At 40.6% G+C, this 22,215-nt stretch overlaps 1 protein-coding gene across 1 annotated transcript; it reads right to left on the reverse strand.

Annotated features, from left to right (window-relative positions):
* Positions 1-1,542: 1,542 nt before the first annotated feature.
* On the reverse strand, positions 1,543-20,344 carry LOC131226099 (probable E3 ubiquitin-protein ligase LUL4). The gene is made up of 3 exons (XM_058221789.1): positions 19,749-20,344; positions 3,839-4,337; positions 1,543-1,915 (listed from the first exon to the last, which is right to left on the reverse strand). The coding sequence occupies exons 1-3, from the start codon at positions 20,234-20,236 to the stop codon at positions 1,802-1,804; spliced, it is 1,101 nt and encodes a 366-aa protein (XP_058077772.1). The 5' UTR covers positions 20,237-20,344; the 3' UTR covers positions 1,543-1,801.
* Between the last annotated feature and the right edge of the window lie 1,871 nt (positions 20,345-22,215).

Raw genomic sequence — 22,215 nt, forward strand, 5'->3', positions numbered from 1 at the left:
GCTAGATTGGATCCAATACATATCACAGGATTATCAATTCTTGAAACTCTCTAAATATGATTGCAGATATTTGGCATTAAGATTGTTTTAGATTTATATTTTTAAAAAAATCTAAAACTTTCCAGTAATCCAAAGTTTCTTGTCCGTTTAATCTTTGAACAAGATGGTCCTCTGCCATAGGTTCTTGATCAGAAATCAACAAAAATTGAAATTGCCTGTATTTACATAAATAAAATATCCAAGAAAGCCATCGTCTGTGGCCTTATTTTTAGTTAACAGTAGTATTGGGGTGAGGATTACAAATATTTAGGACCTGTTTGAGTTTCTAATTTTCTATGAAATGCAAATATTTGGTGTGTGTGTGTGTGTGTGTGTGTGTGTGTGTGTGTGTGTTTCTCACCTATAAGAAAAAAAAAAAAAAAATCATTATCATTTCCAGGCGTTTATTCATGAGACATGAGATGAATGTATCTCATTCAAAACATTTCTTATGCCATAGCAGCTACAAGATGACCATCCAAAGGAAGACCCCACATTACAAATTTTTAAGTTCTATGTTATCAAGCATATATGATTCTACATAGAGATATAGTCACATACCACCCATGTATGGACTCCACATACATGGATGGATTAAATCGAGCAAGCTATGATATCCTGATACATGTATACACTCAACATACATGTCTGACACAATACCAATATTGGTACCAGATACTCTAGGATGGTTCCTTTTTTTAATTCTTCTTTTCCTCTGTTAATCTTTAAAAAACATACTGTAAAGACTTCAAACATTAACAATTACATTAGATTTAGCATATTAGAAAGATTAACAACAATACAGTTTCTAAATGAAAGTAAATAGAATGGATCAAATATTTCCAAGTGAAAATCATACAACTATGGATTCTCTCCTGGAGTGAAAGCTTTCACATGGATGGCCTGGCTAATAACTATCTCATGTTTTACAATCTTAAAAAGCAGAACTTTGCACTTCCAAACAGCTAAGGGGTCAGTGGACCATTTATTTATTTATTTCCATGTGGCTAAGATACTTTTGCTTTCTTTCTAGCTAGACTCTTGATGTGTTTTCAATGGCTCCATCAATACGGGCCGGTCAGCAAGAAGTCCATCTCGGTCTTTGTATTTGTGCCAGTCCATTTCTGAAAATTCGTTCAATAAGGTAACATTGGAGTTCAGGGAGGCCAGCTGGGGGACTGGAATTTTGGTAGAGTCTTGTGCAAGGGACGTGCTGGCCTCTGGGGTTGCCTGTTCTGCTCCTGTTGTTTTTTTTATTTGCTGTAACTTTTGCTTTATCCTGGAAGATGATGAGAGGATCCTCAGATAAAATCATCATAGCTAAGAAAGACAAAAAGGAAAAAAATAATAAAAAATCATAAAACTAAAACAAATGGCATGTTACAAATGTGATGGCAAGATCCATATCCACATTTGTGTCCTGAACTTTTTGAGAAATAGTGAGTTGCATCCCCCTGTTTCAACTACATGTCTGTATCAGTACCTGGCTCTCTGGGCATCATGGGAAGAACAGGACATAATTGAATGATGAGCGGAGAAAATATCACCGTACTACATGTAGGACATAGCATGGGTGTGATGAACATTTCCAATGAAATTATACAATAAAATTCAAATACAAATAAGATTGAAAAGCAAAAAAGCAACTAAGAACCTAACTTGTAGAAGAATGCGTACAAAAATACAAGAGCTATATGCAAACCCAATACAGATATGAATACAAAGGCATCATATCAGCACACCAGACATGAAAGACAGTCTCTCAATGATCTTCCTTTTTCGCCTTGATCTCTATGAGTTGCTCAACAGGCTGGCGACATATGGGACACTTATTTGACTGAAGCCTCAGCACTTTTGCACATTCACTGCACATACACTGTAAACACAGCACCAGTGCCAAAGTTGAGAAACTGAAGATTGAGATGAGAAGAAAGTGAAACATGGAGTGGTGAGAAGAAAGCGCAAGGACCTGGAACCTGCAAGTCCCAAACCCGATCAGCCCAGGTCCAGGATCTCTAGGACCCAACCCATTGACAGCTCTAATCCAGTGTGACAGATCAAACAGCCTGGATTAGTCTGTCTATCCCTTCTTATGAGTTGTACCTTTTGATCAAGAAAAGGTAGGCTCTAAAATTTCAAGTTTCATAAAATGATTTGATACAGTGAGGCTTTGACGTAACTTACCATGCATACTATTGAGCTGTTTGTGGGCCCGGCGTGATTTGTGTGTGGCATGCCAACCGGCCATCAGGTTTGCCCCACCTTGAAGATAAGCTGCGCCAAAAATCAGGCTGATCTGAAACTCAAGTGTGCCACAACTATTGGAAACAATATAAAGATGTGACCAAAACCTCCAAATCAAGTAGTGAGGCCCACCTGAGTTTTGGATCAGCCTGATTTTTTGGGTGTCACCATCTTAGTGGGGCACTCCTTATGAATGTGTTGTATGGCACATATGCCCCAAGGTGCCCCACACGATTTAATATTTTTCTATGCTGGTCATTGTTCCCTGTGTTGTGGCCCACCTGAGATCTGGTTTGGCCTGATTTTGGGGTCAGGGCCAAACAAAGGGCACACCTGATGAACCGGATGGATTTCAGACAGAAATCACAATGAGCCCCACACGGCCAACATCTAGGCAAATCAAACAAGGGCGACTCAGTATATCTCTCCCCATTGAATGGGTTGGCCCTTGTGAAGCAATACAGGGCTAGTCACCCCCTCTATAATGGTTTCAATGGGGGTGTAATGGATTGTCCAGGACCGAAACCAGCAACTACGGGAAGTAGAGCGGTCAAGGGGTTGGGCCTAAGATTGTCTTAGGCCAGGATTTTGAATTGTTTGGGCTCGGCCTATTCAACTTTTTGCATTTGCTAGCCCCAGCTGGAGGCCCAGGCCCAGACCCCCCATTGACAGCCCTAATTGTACTATACAGATCATTTTTTCAAAAGAAAAGGTTTTGTTAATATTGCTCAGCAAGAATTACAGGAACCTGTTTGGGCTTTCAACAGCTCGTGTTCAGGTCAGGTCTTGGTGTCACAATCCAAGGGGTCGGTTTTTGTATCATGTCAGGTTCAAATCCTGGTACTATGCTTGATGTCCCAATCTGATCAGACTCAGGTACGCATCTGGTCTTCGATAGGGCTGTCAAAGGGTACCAAGACCCGTGGGTACCCAATAGACTGACCTGATTTTGACAGGCCCATGTCCACTCGGACCATTTTGGACCCGGTTAAGAAACAGGTGGTCAGATTTGGATCGGGTATGGGTTGAATCTGGTTATTTTTAATAGTAATATTATATTATATTAAAATATATAAATTATTCTAGTAATGAATGTGATTTGCTAAGCACATGTAAGAGAGCACCTTTACAACACACGTCAAAGTGGCACACACATGTGATGTGATCAATCCATCAATCTGACCACATAAATGCCCTTATGTGATGTGGACCTTACCCAAACCCAACTTTGAACCAAGACCCAATGGGTACTCAAACCCAATCAGATTTGGAATCGGGTCCTAAAAAACAAGATTTGAACCTGAATTTGAGAATGGAAGTCACCACATCCAAATATCAAGGACATATAATCCTAACTGCTGAATTTGAGAAAAAATGTGGACAGGTCAAGAAAACATTTTTACAACTATCTTTTCATTCTGTCAAATTCCAACAGTTGGGATGCTTTTTCTTGGATATGGCAACATCCATGGTGGGTCCTTCCAAATGGGCAGCACAGATCTTGAAAACTTGTGCTTCAAGAAAGAGAAGAGAATAAGAGGGCTTTGATTCTCACCACATGTCGACAAGGCAACACGGCTGTATCCTTTGGCTCAGACAGGCAAATAACACATTCTTTACCAGGATCACTGTCATCGAACTCTGCTTCTGATGGGTTAACCATGCCGAAAAGCTCACGTAGCTCATAGCGGACACCATCGAACCGCAATATCTGCTTGATTACCTTCACTTGGAATGGTTCATTATGCTTCTTCTCAATGACAGCTTGAGTAATTTGAGCATGAGTGGGGGGAGACTGAGCAAGCTGTTCATCTGTGGGGAAAGATGGTGATGAACATGCTTCAGCAGAAATGACAAGTGGGTAGACATCATCCGGTGCTGGTTTCAAAAGATCATCCAACGCGAAGAATCCTAGATCAATGCCAGTTCCTGAAGGTTGACGTAGTTTCTGACCTAAACCTTTTTGGAAAGGTATTCTCACTGGAGTGATATCAGGATACTGAGGAGAGAAGCTACAATTTGTCCCTTCCTTTGCAAAGTAATAGATGGTGATACTGTTGTGAAAAATAGAAAGTTATTATTAGGAATTAACTAATCAAACATCAGGTAGCTGTTTAGATTTTAAGTAGTTGTATACTACAATCAGTTCCCAACATGTTTACTGCTTAGTTCATTCCTTTCTCTTTTCTAAAATGTACCGTGCTGACTAGAGAAAATGACATGTTGCTCGTGACTCACCCGACACAACCCATTTTTCACTAAAACTGATTCTAAAAGCCTGAAGACTCTCCTTATGCAAAAAGGACTCAACTCGGCCAAGTTTTTTTGGACATGGTGACTCTCAGTTGAAAACAAATCATCCAAGTAATCGATTTTATTCTGTTGAGAAAACTCAACACAATCAAATCATCCTTGTTGAATCATGAATCGACAAGTTTACCAATTAAAATGATTCTTGCAAGTCAACAACTTTAAGGCCCTGTTTGGTTGCCACTTTAAAAATGAGTTCATCTCATTTTAATTAACAATAATTACGTACTAGAGATTTTGGCAAGGCTCCATTTGGCATGCATTTGTAGCCTTATGTGGATAGAGTAAACTTGATGTGGTTGTTTTTTGTTAATTTATGATTATTATTACTATGACGATAATCCATGTTTAGTGTTTGGCAATAACAATACTATCAGTGTGATGTGAGAAACAATAATAATAATAATAATAAGATGGCCCCATACACAACCCTAGCGGACATGTGGAGAAACTGACCTCCTGGCCTAGAAGACACATGATGTAGGATCTAGCAGGTCACCAGACTCACCACCCCATGGGCCACATTCTGAGATGGTCATATTTAGTGTTTGGCAACAACAGTAACTATTAGTGTGATGAGATAATAATAATAATAATAATAAGATGCGCGTGCCACCACCCCATGGATGTGATAAAGAGGAGGAGGAGGCGCATGTCAGCATCCCATGGACCACACATTCTGAGATGAGAATGAAATTTTATTTGGAAAAAAGAGCCTGAAATCTACAGGTGAGAAAACAACCAGCCACAAAACCTAGCAACACCAACAATTTACTACTATTTACAAGCCAAGGAAAATACCAAAAAAAAAAAAAAAAAAAAAACAACAACAACAACAACAACCTAACAATCCAGAAGCCCACTCCAATATCTTTGATTTTGCCCTCCTAAAAGTCTTCAAAGCTGACCGCGTAGGTTCCTAATGCAACGATTATTCTATTCTCCCCATATACAATATGAGTCGAATCTTAAGCAAAACAATTTGAATCCCTTTTTTATATGAATCCTATGATTCTATGATTTTATTTTATTTTTTGTTTGAAAGATAATTCTATGATTTGAGTCCTACGATTTATGATTCAAATTACTTGTTCTCTTTTATTTTAAGCTTCACTTGGCTTTCATTTTATGTTTTTAAATTGGTGGGGATTTTAAGAGTCATTTAGAAAAGGTAAATTATTTTGTTTTGTTCGTTATAGGAGATTAAATGATATAAATTCTCTTCAACGTTAAATCATGGAGCTCCTTTTTTATGATTTCTTACTTCTTAACTAGTCAAAACACCAAATTGATGTATAACTTATCTGGAATGTTTTTATGGATGGTTACAACCATATTGACTTGTATGTATTGTGCAATGATGGTTAGAAATCAAATTATCTTTTTCATCGGTCTACAGAATCAAATGCCGCTTTTCGAATGTGATTCTACGTTCAAGAAAGGTAATGAGAACATAATTTATTGAAGGGTCATTGTATGTTTTTCAAGGGAAATGTCTTGAAAGACAAAAAACGAAGGAAAGATGAGTCCTTTAACACTATCATGACATGGTATTACAAGGTGTATATTGATTGATGGCAACGGGATCATTGATGGTTTATTTTATTTTTTTTCTAATTTATTTATTTTTTCATATTTTTTTAACTTTAAAAATCTTATGATTTCCGATACGATTTTCAATTCGATATGATTCAACTCCCATGATGATTCGCGATACGATAACATTTTTGACAACATTGCTCAACATTAGTATAAATAAGATATTTTTTCCATAATCACAACAATTAATTGATGATCCAAATCATTCAATTTTAGAGTTTTGAGTACAAGCCATTGAAAATTTTATTTTCATTGCTCCAAGTTAATCCAGAGATGTTGGTGGTCACAATCATCTGTTCAGCATAGGTATCTTATCATGGTCTATTTCATATAGACTCCACGACCTGGACGGTTCTGATCATCGGAAAACTCATGGCACAGGTGGGCAGCGACACACTATTGTATGACGCTCCACCAAAGAGGCAAAATTAATTCTATGAAAAATTCCCCTCTCCCTTTCGGATCCTCTGCAGCGTTTGTATAACGAGCACATTCTACGGTGATTAACCGTGGAACCATTGATGATTCCAAGGCATCCAACCTGTCCAAAAGGGTCTCCCAGCCATGAAATCAGCAGGCCTAAAAGATTAGGCATGTGGGCCACAACGTGAATCTAAGGTTTTCGGGTGGATGTCCATTGTTTTCCATGATGTAGACATGTAGCCCACCATTCTGTTTTTACACAATCCAAACTGCTCATCAAGTGAGTCCAACCATGATGTTTGGATTTCCTAAAAACCAGGCCTCTACAATCATCAAGTAGGCCACACCATAGAAAACAGTGGACAACCATCCAAAAACCTCCTAAGTTAAGCGGTATCCCACATGATGGTTGGATTGGTCTGATTTTTAAACATCTTGCTTTCATGGTTGGGCAACCTTTTTGAAGGGGTTAGATGCCGCACATAAAAAGCATTTTTGGCCCCATCTACAACACCAATAGAATAATGAATGTTGCAGTGGATCCTGCCTCCTTTTTCAAAATAGTTGTGCTCCAAGTTTTTCTCAGAACCCAGCTATGCGCAACGAGATTTTCCCTTGCTAAAAAGGGCGCAAAAGTAGTGTTGTTTAAATAGTGTAGCTATTCAATTTGCATAGGCTGTTTCTGTGACAAATGCAAAATAGCTTCTTCGTTCTTACCCAAATATTGTTATGATCTGCACCAAACAGGTCATTGAGGATTAAAAATAATCCTGATAACCCAGATTTTGTATAAGAGTGTCTTTGGTTGCACCAAATATCGTGAAATTGCACCAAATTAGTTTGATTAATCATGATATTTGGTGCAACCAAAGGCACCATAAACTATGATCTCCAATACATAATTATTGTTAACTAAAATGAGATAAAATCATTTTAAGAGGCAACCAAACGGGGCCAAGTTGTTAAAGACTTTTATTTAAAATCTTATGCAATTCTTGAGGTTTGAATCTCTACTGTATGATTCAAGTTTGAGTCTCAACTCATAAAGTAACAGTTCTGTTGGTTAAGGCTTTAACGACAAGAAAACTTGGACAATGATACACAAGATGAGACCAATTTCAGCAATTGTAATGATTTAGGATACTGAGAGATTAGCATCAAAATGAAACAACTGGTAAATATTGTTGGGAGTTTCAGAAATGTAACGTAGATTTTTCTTTTAATGAAAAAGACCCAAGTACTTGAAACTTCTCAAACGACGAAAAAAAATTCTTAATTTTGGACAATGAAAAAGGCAAAAATGAACTAAATAAGGTCCCGAGGGTTACTTGTGAATTTCACTATGTAAGGAAAAAATAACATGAAATGAACACCTGTGTCTGTGTGTGTATTCATGAATTTATTTTTATGAACTTTACTCTCACATTAATGTCTGCTTATTTTTATCAAATAAGAAAAAATTCTGATTCATGTGTCGACTCACCCAAGCGAAAATTTCCCAGTAGGATGAGTCAAGTGCGAGTCTTGAGTTTTCAAGCCTTGCAGTAAACCCACGCAAGTCAAGCATTATATTGGTGTAACCCACAACCTATTGCAGTAAACCCATGCAAGTCAAGCATTATATTGGTGTAACCCACAACCTATACATGTTCAAGTCCCAAGCTTCTCACACTAGAAAGGAAAAAGGAAAAAAAAAACATGAAAACACTGAAGTTGACGATTATCATGCCCTGATCATGAGAACAAGGGACTGAGAGTGAGATGCTAATCACATTGGGTCTAATGGAGGGTTTTATTACTGGTGTATCTACCTTCCTCCCATGTTATGGGTTGGATATGAGGGGGTTATTCAGATGACACTGACCTGGTCATTTCGCTTTAGGGATTGGATGCCCAAAGGCATGTCATAGTCTACTCATAATTAATCCCTATGACAGTGAATTATTCCTTGCCCCTAAGCTAAAGGGAACTTGGTAAACCTTGTGTATTAAATGAGATAAGAGACGGGGTGCCTCGGTTAGTGGGAGGATATATATATATATATATATATATATATATATATATATATATATATATTGTAATCACCTTGATTTAGAGAGCATGCTAGAGGATGTTCATGTTAGAACAATCTCTATGTTCATGCTAGATGGGATGACTCTGAATTCACCTGTGTGGATGTGCAACTTCTCACTCATGATGGTGTCTCAGAAATCCAATTGCTCTTGTCACTCTTATGGTAACGTTATCTGGTTCTGCATGAGAAACGCAAGTTGGTTGCATGATTATCCAAGTGTGCAGAAAGCACACTTTATACTCTCATGGATCATGGGAGTTCTTAAATGAACTAGAAGTTGTCAAATGATCGGTACATGATCATGGTTCAAAAGGATTCTAAATGCATGATAACCATGGAATAGATGTTTTACATAATATAGTCCTATACTATGATGGAACTACACATGGTAGACAGCGTAGGAAATACCATTAGAAAGACTCAAAGGACTTTCATGGAAGGACCAGTATGACACCTTAATCCTCTTAGTTGTTATTCTGAAGTCCTATTTGATGCATGCGCTTAAGGGTCTTAAGCATGATTGGTTGTAAGTCATGAGAGATTATTGGAGTTGTGTCTGAGAAAACCAAAGTGAATCTTATCCATTTATGACATGGATGGTATCCGGTAATATTGATAATCTTGATCATAAATCATGATGACCATGCGTCCGAGATGGACAAGTTACAATGCCATAAATAATATATGGGAGTACCTTGAATATACATGAGCATGGGTTAAAGGAAAGAGATTCCTCTGGCTGTCATTGGGAACTTGAGAATGGACACAACGATCAATGACCATGGGATAGTTGTGGGCCATGGATCTTAGTACCCTGTTGTTCCACAACCACCTAGTGGGTTATAGGATGGACCTAATGTTATTGCTATTGTTATTATGTGGTTATCCTGTGCAAGGGGAATGATGAGTCAACATGGAATGGAAGGCATCCATCATTGGGCACGATGACAAGTCAATGTGACTTCGCCATACCCCACATAGGAGTGTGAGTGTGCCATGGGAATACTCCTAGTATTGGACCTGTTGGACACTTGCGCATTGGTGGATCAAGTTCAAGTCTCTAGACTGGAAGGCCTATTATGTATGGACTATGATCGACTTGAGGATATACCGAATCTAACTAATCTTAAACGTAAGGATGTGTGAGTTCAAGGTCTTGATTACATGTGCTTTGACTCACTTTACAAGGTCATCATGTGGCCAACAAAAGTGGGTGCAATTGAGCCCATCCATTAAGGTTTGATTGAGGCTCACATAGTCCAACAAGGGATCCACTAGTTTCCCAAGAACGAACTTATGACTTAAATCTTGGAGATCAGATGTTCATGAAGTGGTTTTTCCATTGGGCCTAGCTTTCAAAAGGTTTTAAAAGGTTTTATGGATGTTTTCAACATTGTCCATTAAACTTTTATTAATTGTTAAGAAGTTTTTTATCACACTTGATAATGATCTGATGGTTTAGACCTATGGTTCCATCACTTGATCTACATGGGCATAAGATCAATGGTGGATGGCCGTGACAGTGGAGGGATTGGATTAAATGTGATACATGGTTAAGGCAAGATTACAAAAGATTACAATGTAATAGGGCATATGGACGACTATAAGGCTGTAAAGTACCATAATCGGTGTATTCCTATAATCGGTGTCTTCTTGAAGTCCTCATGTATAGATCATGTCCTAAAGGGTGAGGTAGAGATAGAGAGCCTTGGGACACACACACACACACACACACACATCATGTCCTAAAGGGAGAGGTAGAGATAAAGAGAGCCTTGGGACACCCACACACACACCCACCCACCCACACACGGCTCTGTGCATTTTTGTTGGCCCTGCTCCAACGGCAGATGGGTTGGCTCTCTACCTTGTCCTTCATCTAATATAGAATGGGGAGAGACCTAGTTGAAGGAACGGCATCGACAAAATCCATGGTCTCTTAGCAGCTTGATTAGGTAAATCCTAGCCATATGATTTGTGATTTTCTTTCCTAAAAGCTTGAGAATATCTACGAGGGGGTCCATAGGGCTGTAAAATCTAAAATCTGGATTTTTGAATATTTTTATTTTAAGTTGCATTTCGAAAAATCCTAACAACTGCTCTTTGAATTAGAGTTGGCTGGAGGAAGTGGAGATGCGCCTCTAGAGTTTGATGTGATCACCACAAACCAATCAAACTAAAGGGCGATGTTGAGATGGAAGAGTGAAAAGATAAGGATAGAATTAGAAGTGAATGCCTTCGAGGGGAACTTAGGAGTATCACACATAGGCTTTAAGATGAGGGTAAGTAGACTCAAATGGTTTAGACAATGAACTTGGGAGTTGATTCAAGTTGATAGCTCTCTAAGGGCAAGAGGAAGGCTGAAAAATACATGGGCGGAGGAAATAGGAAAATTGTTTGACAATCTATGGTTTAACAGAGGATATGGTCCTTGATAGAGTGGAACGGCATAACTTGATTCGTGTGGCTAGCATCAATTAGTTTTCTATTCTTCTTTTTTTAAGAATGACAAAAAATAATAATAATAATAAAATAAAATTATTTAGAAGGCCTGAGGAAGCAAAAGCTAGGCAAGAAAAAATATTTCAGAAAGCCCAAATAGATTACAACCCAAAAGAGCTAGATATATTACAATCATTTATGGCTTCCAAAAGAAAAGCCCATCCTACCTACCACAAGGCTAGGAGAACAACATGGCAAACCACCTCACCTTCCTTCCCAACCCCTCCACCATGTCAGGCCCACAAAGGATCAACAACATTGCTCATCCTAACCAACAAGGTGTTTATGCATAAGACGCAAATGTTGGGGATGACCATGGATCTCTTTTGGAGGTTATCTATTGTCAGGACCCTTTTCCTCCCCACCAGCCAAACGGAAAATATGGCTTTTGGAGGGGTCACATAGTGCTAGAAGAAGAATGTGTGACTCGGCTTCTCAACTGACCCATTTTTCCAAAGTAGCTAATAGAAGGATTGGACCAAGAACTAGCCAGAATTACGAGCATGCCACACCATCAAATCCATAGCTTTAATGATAAGGTGGAAGAGCTGCAACCGATCAAACAAACGGATGAACTCATCCATTTTCTCATCTAGTAAGTTCCTTCTACATGGAGGCGATCAAGCCATCAAGGTGCCGCAAATGGTGAGGCACTGAGCTACTATGACCTCCCTATTGAGCGGCAAACGAGCCAACCTTGGGAATACATCCTGCAAAGCTCTGCCCCACACTAAACATCCTCCAAAAAACGAACTCTCCTCCCATCCCCAATCAAGAAAGAGATTCCTTCTCTAAATTTCGAGGTCAGTGAGGCGATTGTCTTCTAAGTGCCAAAAGCCCTGTAGAGAGAAGACTCCTTCACACTGCATCCCCTATCTTGAGTACCAAGCTTAGGGCTTGTTTGATTTTTCAAGTCATTGGTAAATACCATGTAAATAGGTAATAATTATTTCCTCTAGTATTTACATCACTCTTCCCAATGTTTGATTTAACCATTGCTTTTTTGATGCAAAAATCAAGACCGCCACAACATATTTGTGGGTCCCACCGTGATGCATGTCGCTTATCCACACCGTTCATCTATTATGCCTAATGAATTTATGGCATGAGCCAGAAAATGAGGCATATCCAAAGCTTAAGTGGACCACACCATGGGAAAAGGGGAATCGAACACTTACCATTAAAAAACTGTTAAGGGACATTGTTTCTTTTGGTGTGGGCCATTTGAGTTTTGGATCTTCCTCATTTTTCGGCTCATGCCTCAAAATGTTGTAGTAAAACGGATGGACGGAATGGATATATATACATCACCTTGGAATCCACAAATTTAAACTAGCTCTTTTGAACTGGTTTCCAAGGTAGAAATTTCCATGGATTTTCAAACGAGTGAAATGGTAATAATTACTCATTTCAAGCGTATTTACACAAGCTTTGAAAAATCAAACACGCCCTTACTTGTTATGATCTCTCACCACAACCTCCCTTCTTTGATGCCGAACCACCATAGCCACTTGCGTAGGAGGGCTAGGTTCATGGTTCGTAACTCCCTTATGTCCACTCCACCTTCATAGTTCATACACAGGCTTCCACACCTCCCACTTCAAGAGAAATATCTACTTCTCTTCTACCCCCTTTCACAAAAAGTCTCTCAAAGCTTCTCTAACCTATCCAAGAGACTATGGGCAACTGAAAAAAGACATGAAGTATATCAACATATTAGAGAAAGCAGCCTTTATTAGGGTCAAATGGCCTCCCAGAGAAAGATGTTGACTTTTCTACCTAAAAATTTTCCTCTTGATCACCTTGTCCCAAAAGTACTTGGCTTCCCAATAAACAATAGAAGGACTAGATAGGAAGAGGGAAGAGATCCAACCTTATGTCCAAACACCCTAGCCAACCTTGAAATCTCAATTCTATCCATACAAATACCTAGCATCTCACTTTTGTTAATATTAACCTTCAAACGTGAAACTGCATCGAAGCATCGGACAACTTTGTGCAAGTTGTCCACCATATCTGTATTGGTGTCACAAAAGAGAATGCTAGCATCAATAAATTGAAGATGAGAGACATGAACGCCCACATTCGCCACCCTAAATCTGCTAATGAGGTTGACTTCTTGACCTTTGTCGATCATTTGCTAAAGAGATTCTGCGATATCTAGGAATAAATAATGAGAAGAGAGTCCTCCTACTCGAGACCCCTCATCACCCTAAAAAAAATAAAAAATAAAAAATAAAAAATAAAAAATAAAAATAAAAATCCTTTCAGAGACCCAATAACTAGAACAGGAAAAAGAAGCCAATAGAACACTCTTAGATCCAATTCCTCCACATATGCATGTATCATATCTTGTCCTATAGATATCAAGGAATTCCCAATGCAAGTGGTCGTAGGCCCTCTCAATGTCCAACTTGCAAACAATCCTTGCCTTTCCTTCTATGTGCCTGGAGCCAATGCACTCATAGGCGATGAGGGCTCTATCCAGTATTTGCCTACTTACCACAAAGGTCCCCTAGTTCTCCGAAATTATGCTAGCTATAACCGCCCTAAATCTCATAATAAGGATCTTGGCTAGGGCCTTGTATGGACCCCCGATGAGGCTAACGGGTTTGTAGTCTTTTAAACTCTCCGCCCTTTCAACCTTAAGAATAGTTGCAATGAATAACACCCCCTAATTCGGAAGACAGTTGCCCCTTCTCGAAAAACAGAACCCGCATATGCATTCGACAGGCAACTGAAGCCCAGGTTATCTCACCAAGGTCGTTCCCACCCCTCCTTGGAAAGCAAATCCCCTTCATTACTTGATGATATCATCACAAACATGTGACCTCTCTTCTAATCTGATGCCATCCACCACTGAGTTGCCAATTTTGTTGTTTCTTGCTCTTACATTAGCTATGTTGTAGAAGAACTGCGTGTTCTTATCTCCTTCTTCGACCATACCACTCTCGAACGTTGTCTCCACTTGATTTCCTCCTAGAGTCAGTTCAAGTACTTGATTTCCACCCCTCCTTGGAAAGCAAATCTCCTTCATTACTTGATGATATCATCACAACCATGTGACCTCTCTTCTAATCTGATGCCATCCACCACTGAGTTGCCAATTTTGTTGTTTCTTGCTCTTGCATTAGCTATGTTGTAGAAGAACTGCGTGTTCTTATCTCCTTCTTCGACCATACCACTCTCGAACGTTGTCTCCACTTGATTTCCTCCTAGAGTCAGTTCAAGTACTTGATTTCCTCCTTGAGTCGGTTCGAGTACTCTATGGATAGCTTTGTGCGCCTCTTTTTATCATTTTCTAACAGCTCTCCCCCATCCTCCATGACATCCAAGGCATGGATTTCCGCAAGGAGATTACCCAGATCAACCTCACGAGCCCCAAAGACCTCCCTTTTCCAAATTTTCAACTTTTCTTTTAACAAATTGAGCTTCTTGCACTAGCCTTGCAACTCCCTCGACTTTCATCCACATAAGTTAGAACCATGGTTCTAAATATGGTATTGACCGCCGTATCTGCCTCGCGGAAAAACGATACAATATGACGTCGCGTATTGGAATCGGGGTTGTATCGACCTGTATCGGTCATAATTTTTTTAAAGCAAAAAAAAAAGGAAAAAATATCATAAATAGGAAAAAATGAGATATTCACAAATCTATCATTTTTTGTGTCTTGACCATGTATTCAATGGTGTACCAGACCATTTTTTGATGAGAATGTTGTCTGTCGATTTAACTTGCTGAAGGTCAACTAAATGGGCCCTAATTGAACACACATTAAACATGATTTGGTGAACAATAGCCTATTACATTGGAAATGCAACAAAAAGAAGATGAAAATATAAAAAATTAAGTGAAGGTTTACCCTTCTTTCCGATTTTTCCCATAATGGTCCACTTCGCTTCGATTTGTCGAATCACATTCAAATCATTTGTTTTGATCATAAAACAGGTCTAAATCTAGCCTAAAATGAGATTTTAAGATTCTTCTATGGTTTAAATGAAAAGAAGACGGGGAGACATGAGTGAATTTTTGGGGAAAAAAAAATAATAATTCAAATTTGGGGTTTTATGGGCGTATCGACCGATATGGGCCAATACGGTCCAATCGATTCCTATACGACCGATACAGCCCCATATTGCGTATTGTATCAAGCCAATACAGACACGATACGCCTGTATCGGCCGATACGATACCGATTTTCAAAACTATAGTTAGAACACAAATGGTTTAAGACCCTAGCTCCTCATCTACCTCGAGAACAATTGGGCAAGATGATCTAAAACTGGTCTTGAGCGACCCTTTAACTAACCTAGAAGGAATCTCTCTAGCTAGTCTGAGGAAACTAGAATCATGTCAAATCGCAACATAACAATTTCATTCTGCCCGTTTGTCCACGTAAATCTGGCCCCACACATCAGTAAGTCTACCTTTTCATACGTTTGTATCCATTTGTCTATGTAAATCTGGCCCCACACATTAGTAAGTCTACCTTTTCATACATTTGTATCCAGTTGGCCAAGTCTTTCATGCTTCTAACAATACAAGTACCGTTACACTTCTCGTTGATGATATGATGATGTTGAAATCCCCACTAATGCACCACAGCACCCTTCATTTTTCTAGAATGCTGCTTAATTCCTCCCAAAAACATGTCCTCATATCAAATTTGGATGGCCCATAAAATACAATTAACACCTATCTGAAACCCGTTGAGATCTCCCTTCGCACCACTAAAATGGAAAAAAACCCCGCACTAACAATCCTCTTTTCTTCACAGGACACAGGTCGAAGTTCCAAGCCACCATAATGCTGCTAGACAAACCCACTCCATCCAGAGACCCACCCCTAGATACAAAGGCCTTGGCTCCTCTTCGACCTCCAGAACAATTGGGCAAGATGATCCGAAACTAGTCTTGGGAGACTCTTTAACTAACCTAGCAAGAAGCTCTCTAGCATGTTCGAGAAACTAGAATCCTGTCAAGATGCGACATAACAATTTCATTATGCGTGTTTGTCCAAGTAAATCTGGCCCCACACATAAGTCTACCTTTATATCCAATTGGCGAAGTCTTTCATGCTTCTAGTGATACGAGTACCATTAGACTTCTCGTTGATGAATTTGATGATGTTGGAGTCCCTGCTAATGCACCACAGCACCCTTCACTTTTCTGGAACGCTGCTTAATTCCTCTCAGAACCTTGTCCTCTAGTCAGATTTGCATGGCCCATAAACTACGATTAACACCTATTTGAAACCCGTTGAGATCTCCCTAAGCACCACTAAAACAGAAAAATCCCCGCACTAACAATCCTCTTTTCTCCACACGCCGAAGTTTCAAGCCACCACAATGCCCCTAGACGAGCCCATTGCATCCAAAGACCCACCCATGGATACAAAGGCACCAATTCCTCATCGACCTCCAGAACAATTGGGCAAGATGATCCGAAACCGGTCTCCTTTAATTGACCTAGCAGAAATCTCTCTAGCCAGTCCGAGGAAACTAGAATCCTATCACGACGCGACACATAACAACTTCATTCTACCCGTTTGTCCAAGTAAATCTGGCCCCACACATAAGTCTACCTTTTCATGCCCCACAATGCCCCCACTAATGCACCATGGCACCCTTCACTTTTCTAGAATGTTTCTTAATTCCTCCCAGAACCTTGTCCTCTCATCAGACTTGCATGGCCCATAAACTACAATTAACACCAATCTGAAACCCCCTGACATCTCCCTGAGCACCACTAAAACAGAAAAATCCATGCACTAACAATCCTCTTTTCTCCACACATCGAAGTTTCAAGCCACCGCAATGCCCCCAGATGAGCCCACTGCATCCAGAGACCCACCCCTGGATACAAAGGCACCAGCTCCTCATCGACCTCCAGAACAATTGAGCAGGATGATCTGAAACTGGCCTTGGGAGACCCTTTAATTGACCTAGCAGGAATCTCTCTAGCCGGTCCGAGGAAACTACAATCCTGTCAAGACAGGACATAACAACTTCATTCTGCCCGTTTGTCCAAGTAAATCTGGCCTTGGGAGACCCTTTAACTTACCTAGCAGGAATCTCTATATGTCTGAGTTTTTCTTTGCTACCACCAAATCCTTGCCTACATCAGGACCCACCTCCTTCACAAAGTTCACCACTAATTCCTTTGCAATTTTATGTTCTACATCGGGAGCTTGTGGAGATTCAGCGATGTTTAGATAAGGTGTAACTAAAAGCATTGCTTCGACCTTCTCAGCACTTCTCTCCTTCTCTGGCTCGATAACAAGGCCCCGCGGGGCGAACACATCTCGCCTCCTTAATAAAAGGCCTCTCCCCCCACATGTGGAGACTAGAGAGTCTTGGCAAATCAGGGGAGGGTACCAGACCCATCACACAATTCGGGGTTGGCACAAGCGAGAGCTCTTCTCAAAACTCAGGTTGGACACGTGTCAATACCACCACCTCCACTGGCCCAGCTACCACACCATCATCAGTCGACTCCTACCACATGTCACCTCCGCCATCCCACACCTATCGAAGCCTCCACATGACTCCCTCTCCTCAACCCTTCATGCACTTGATGCCCAAGCCTCGACCCGTCTCTATACAGAGGCCCAAGCCCCAATCTGAGCCTCCACGATTGTCCCTATGCAAGGCACATCCTGGACACATGTTGACAAACCTAACTCTTTCCTGTCAACACTTACTGCCAAATAGCCGGTGAGAGAGACACGTCTCACTGCCTCTACTCACCAACAGAAGCTACTCCACTTGTCAAAGCGAAGGGAGCCACCTATCCACCAACCCTCTTCCCACTAACCAGGTTCTCGCATGTTACCCCCCAACTTTCGGTGCTCCATTGGTCCACCTCACAAGTACTCCTCTCCTCGTTCCTCCTCCTCCCCTCCTTGACTAAGAAGCTTCTTTCTCTTCCATTCCACTCCCCATCCACTGGGCAGTCAACACCCCCCATACCTCCTCCCTCTCCACCCTATGCATCATTCGTACCTCGCTGACAACGATCAAGATAGCCCTTGGATCAACCACAACCCTTTTCTTCCTAATACAGATCCACGCTGCATTAATCTCTTCTCCAACCTTCGTCCCCTCATCAACGGCTAACACTTCTCCCACGCATGATTCGATTGCCACAAAGACTTCTTTAAAACACAATTCCTGCAAGAACCCCCAAGTTAGGAACCACACTTCTCTGTCGAAGTGGGAGCTCTCTTCCCACTTTCTAATCGATATTACTAGTGCATGATTGAAGACAAGCCCAAACATTACAATCTGATTGAGATTAGTCTCCAGCTTGACAGAAATCTAGACTCCATTTGCTCCTAGAGGTTTGATCATGTGATCGCCCTCCACCGGCCTGCAAAAGCTTTCAACCATGTGTTTATCTGAGAGACCAAAGCTCCTTCCCTCATCTCCTCTACAAGAGACCATTGAAGCACTGTCCAAGCATTAGCCACCACTACAAGATCTACTCAGACCGTCATACTAGCCTTAGAAGCTGCCTTCCACACCCGCTTTCCCTTATCCACCCTATTCTCCTCCATATAGCCCATCCTCCCCCCCTTCACTCTAATTTTGCTCATATCTATTCCCTGCAAATGCATCCTTAAAACATTCAGAGTTCTCCCCCCATATGCCTCCTCACTTCTGTAACCCGAGCTAGACTCTCCCCTTTCTACTCCTCTCACTTTTCCCTTCCCCTCGTTTTTCTTTGCTCCTGTTCACCTTTTCATGGTTTCCTCCCTGTTAACTACATCTAGCGGTCTAGCCCATAGTGAGCCCTTTGCACCGCCATCTTCTTCCCCCGAAGCTCTCACCATTAAGCACCTCCACTGCCTCGCACAGCTCCTCTTCCCTTTTCATCCTTACGAAAGCAAAACCATGGGGAGTGTCAGCCCCAATTAGTCGGCATAAGGCTTAGATGATGACAATGATGATTTAGAATGTAGAGATTTACACTCTAATTTATGCAATAGCATGCAATTAATATAATATGATACATATCTAATCTATAATAACATTCATTATTTCATATACAAATCAATCTAATGTAAAATAACACTGCATATATTTAGTGAATGTATTAGAGTGACACACATTATTCAACCCCTGGTGTACCACATATTGGAGGAAGTAGAGAACAGCAAACCATTCTCATACCAACATAACAGCAACCTGGATTAGGGTTGAACTCTATGGAAGAATTATCAAGCAATTGGGAATCTTCTGGTTGAGGTATGCAGGTTTTGCTGTCAGTGTTTTCAGCTTCTTTCATATGTGGGGGTTCTGTATTGCTCCCTCCTTCCTCTCAATTTCAAGAATCAGATAAACTAATCACCATCACATAGAATTTCATTCATGTCAAAAAACAATAGAAAGACCAAGAAGAAAAAGAGAAGAGAGAGACTTTCCCTCCCTCAATTTCAAGAATCAGATAAAACTCATCACGACCACCTACAATTTCATTCATGCCAGAAAAAAATCGAAAGACCAATAAGAAAAAGAGAAAAGAGAGAAACCCAAAAGCCCAAAAACACATACCTCCCATCAACCACAGCATCGAACGTGAACGAAACCAAATGCGAATCCGGATTCCGCTCATCCACCTCAAGCCGGATCGTCTCCTTATGCAGGTTGACGACATTCCTCACTGTCGTCGCCTTCTGATGCTCCACGTAAGGTGGCGGAGGGAACGGGGCAACCGCCTGCGAAGAAGAAGAAGGGCGGAACTGGGACCGACCGTTGTTAGGGTAGTAAGGGTAATTCAAACGAGGGATGGGAGGAGGAGCATAAGAAGAATGATTTGAGAAAGGGGAGTACTGGGAATAGACGGTGTGCGTAGGATAAGGGTTTGGAAGAGGGAAAGGGTGTGAAGGATAAGGAGCGTTGGCTGCGAAAGCGAAGGAAGGAGGAGGTGGAAGTGGACGAGGAATAGGAGGTGGAAGTGGAGAGAGAGATTGGGAAGGAGTGGAAGGAGGTGGATGAGGGTGGTCTTCTCTTCTTCTTCTATTGCTTGAGGACTGACCCATTCTCTTTTTTGGTCTATGCAAGAGAGAGGGAAGGACTTCTTTTGTGAAGAAGGAAGGAGGTGGGATGGATTTGAGAGAGAGAGAGAGAGGCAGAGACCTTCTGGAAGAAGGCGCCTCTTCCTCGGAGCAGGGACACGCTTGCGTGTAGGGGTGGCAATGGGCCGCCGAACCCGACCCAAGAGAGATGGACCGGACCTAGGCCTCAAATGGTCCAATCTCAAGTAGGCAAGGGCATGCAAGGCCCTGTGGGCCCCACCTTGATGTGTTTTAATTACATCGACACCGTCCATACTTTTTGAAAGATCTTTTTGATCTTTTCAAAAGGATGGATGGAAAATAAAAATTCTGGTGGCTCCCAAGAAGTCTTTAATGGTGGGTATTCATTCAACATTGTTTCCTTTGGTGTGGTATACCTGAGATTTGTATATGCTTCATTTTTTGGGACCATGCCCTAAAATGAGTAGTCTAAATGGATGGACGGCGTGGATATAAGCAATATACATCAGGGTAGGCCGATCCATCGCGTGTTGGCCCGCCAGCTACCAAAAGAACTAAACACTACGGCCCCTTGAGGGGTGGGTGGATATGCTAGCTGCTAGCTGATTGGTCACTGGACCCAATTCCTATGGATCTGAACTTGAACCGTATCAAAATTCAAGGGGTCATGCAACAACACATATTGCTGCATTGGATTCAAACCTTTTGGATTTGAACTTGGGACCCTGTATCTCAATATCCCGTTTTAGAGATTCTCCACGGTGTGAGCTTATTAGAACTAGATGAGTCATGGCCAAAACGTTAACAATTCTTAGAACTACGTTTCAAATAATCCATCTAACGTGTATACAAAAATATGATAATTATTTATACTTAGGAAAAAATCTACAATATTGGATACTGTGATATTTATTGTTATAGTATATTAGATAGATCCACCTTTTACTAAACCCAAACCCTGGCACAATCTCTCATGTTTCTTTATCTTTTTCTATTCCCTTGATTATTAATAAAAATATATATGTTATAATTTTTCAATATAGTTTTTTGGATTTAACATGATATTAGAGCACCGATTTTGATCTACCATGTTCCACATCTATTGTGACCGCTTCCAATCCACCTTTTACTAAACCCAAACCTGGCACAATCTCTCATCTTTCTTTATCTTTTTCTGCCTTTTACTCCAATGCTGTTGTTGCACCGTTGCTGCTACATTAACCTTTTTTTTTCCCTGTTAGCTTGTTAGTACACCCCACTGACAATTCACACTTCACTGTTAGCCACCCCCACTAGGGATCGATGAGCTATGCATTAGGGTGTTGCTACATCAACCCTCTACACCCCTGTTACTCTAACTCACCGGCCCTACCCTCGAAACCCTGTTGTTACCATGCCACTGCCAAGACACCCCTATCCATGACCCACCGGTCCTAATCAACAACTTTGATTCTCGTTGTTCTTGACAACATTACTTAATTGTTCTTGACAACATTACTTAATTTGGCTATGATACAGTATTAAACCATATAAACTAATTTGTAAAAAAAATTAACTCATATTTTTTTCGTTAAGAATTAGAAGAATATATAGAAGAAATTAAAGATCTCTAAACCTAAAAATTTCCAACAAATACATATTAACAAAAGTGGCAGTATCCTAATCTATTTAATATACTTTAATGTCTTTAATATTGAAATTGTTTTGAGTAAAGATCATCTATAGTGATCCTTGTGAAACCAACAGCTTAGATTACCAAACATAGCCCTCACAAATTCCTGCCCAAATGAGTCACTTGGGTTAACATCACCCAATGCAGGGATGTATTAATGAATTGTAGAATGACTCGTTTGAGTCAACCCAAAGTTAACTTCAATCTACACATGCTTTTAAGGTTCATGGTATTTGATGGATGTCCCAGTCATACATTACTCATGCAAGTCTCAAAAAATCATGCATTGGAGAGAAAAGGGTGGAGAAGC

Source organism: Magnolia sinica, chromosome 14, assembly GCF_029962835.1.
Source record: "Magnolia sinica isolate HGM2019 chromosome 14, MsV1, whole genome shotgun sequence".
Taxonomy (NCBI): Eukaryota; Viridiplantae; Streptophyta; class Magnoliopsida; order Magnoliales; family Magnoliaceae; genus Magnolia; species Magnolia sinica.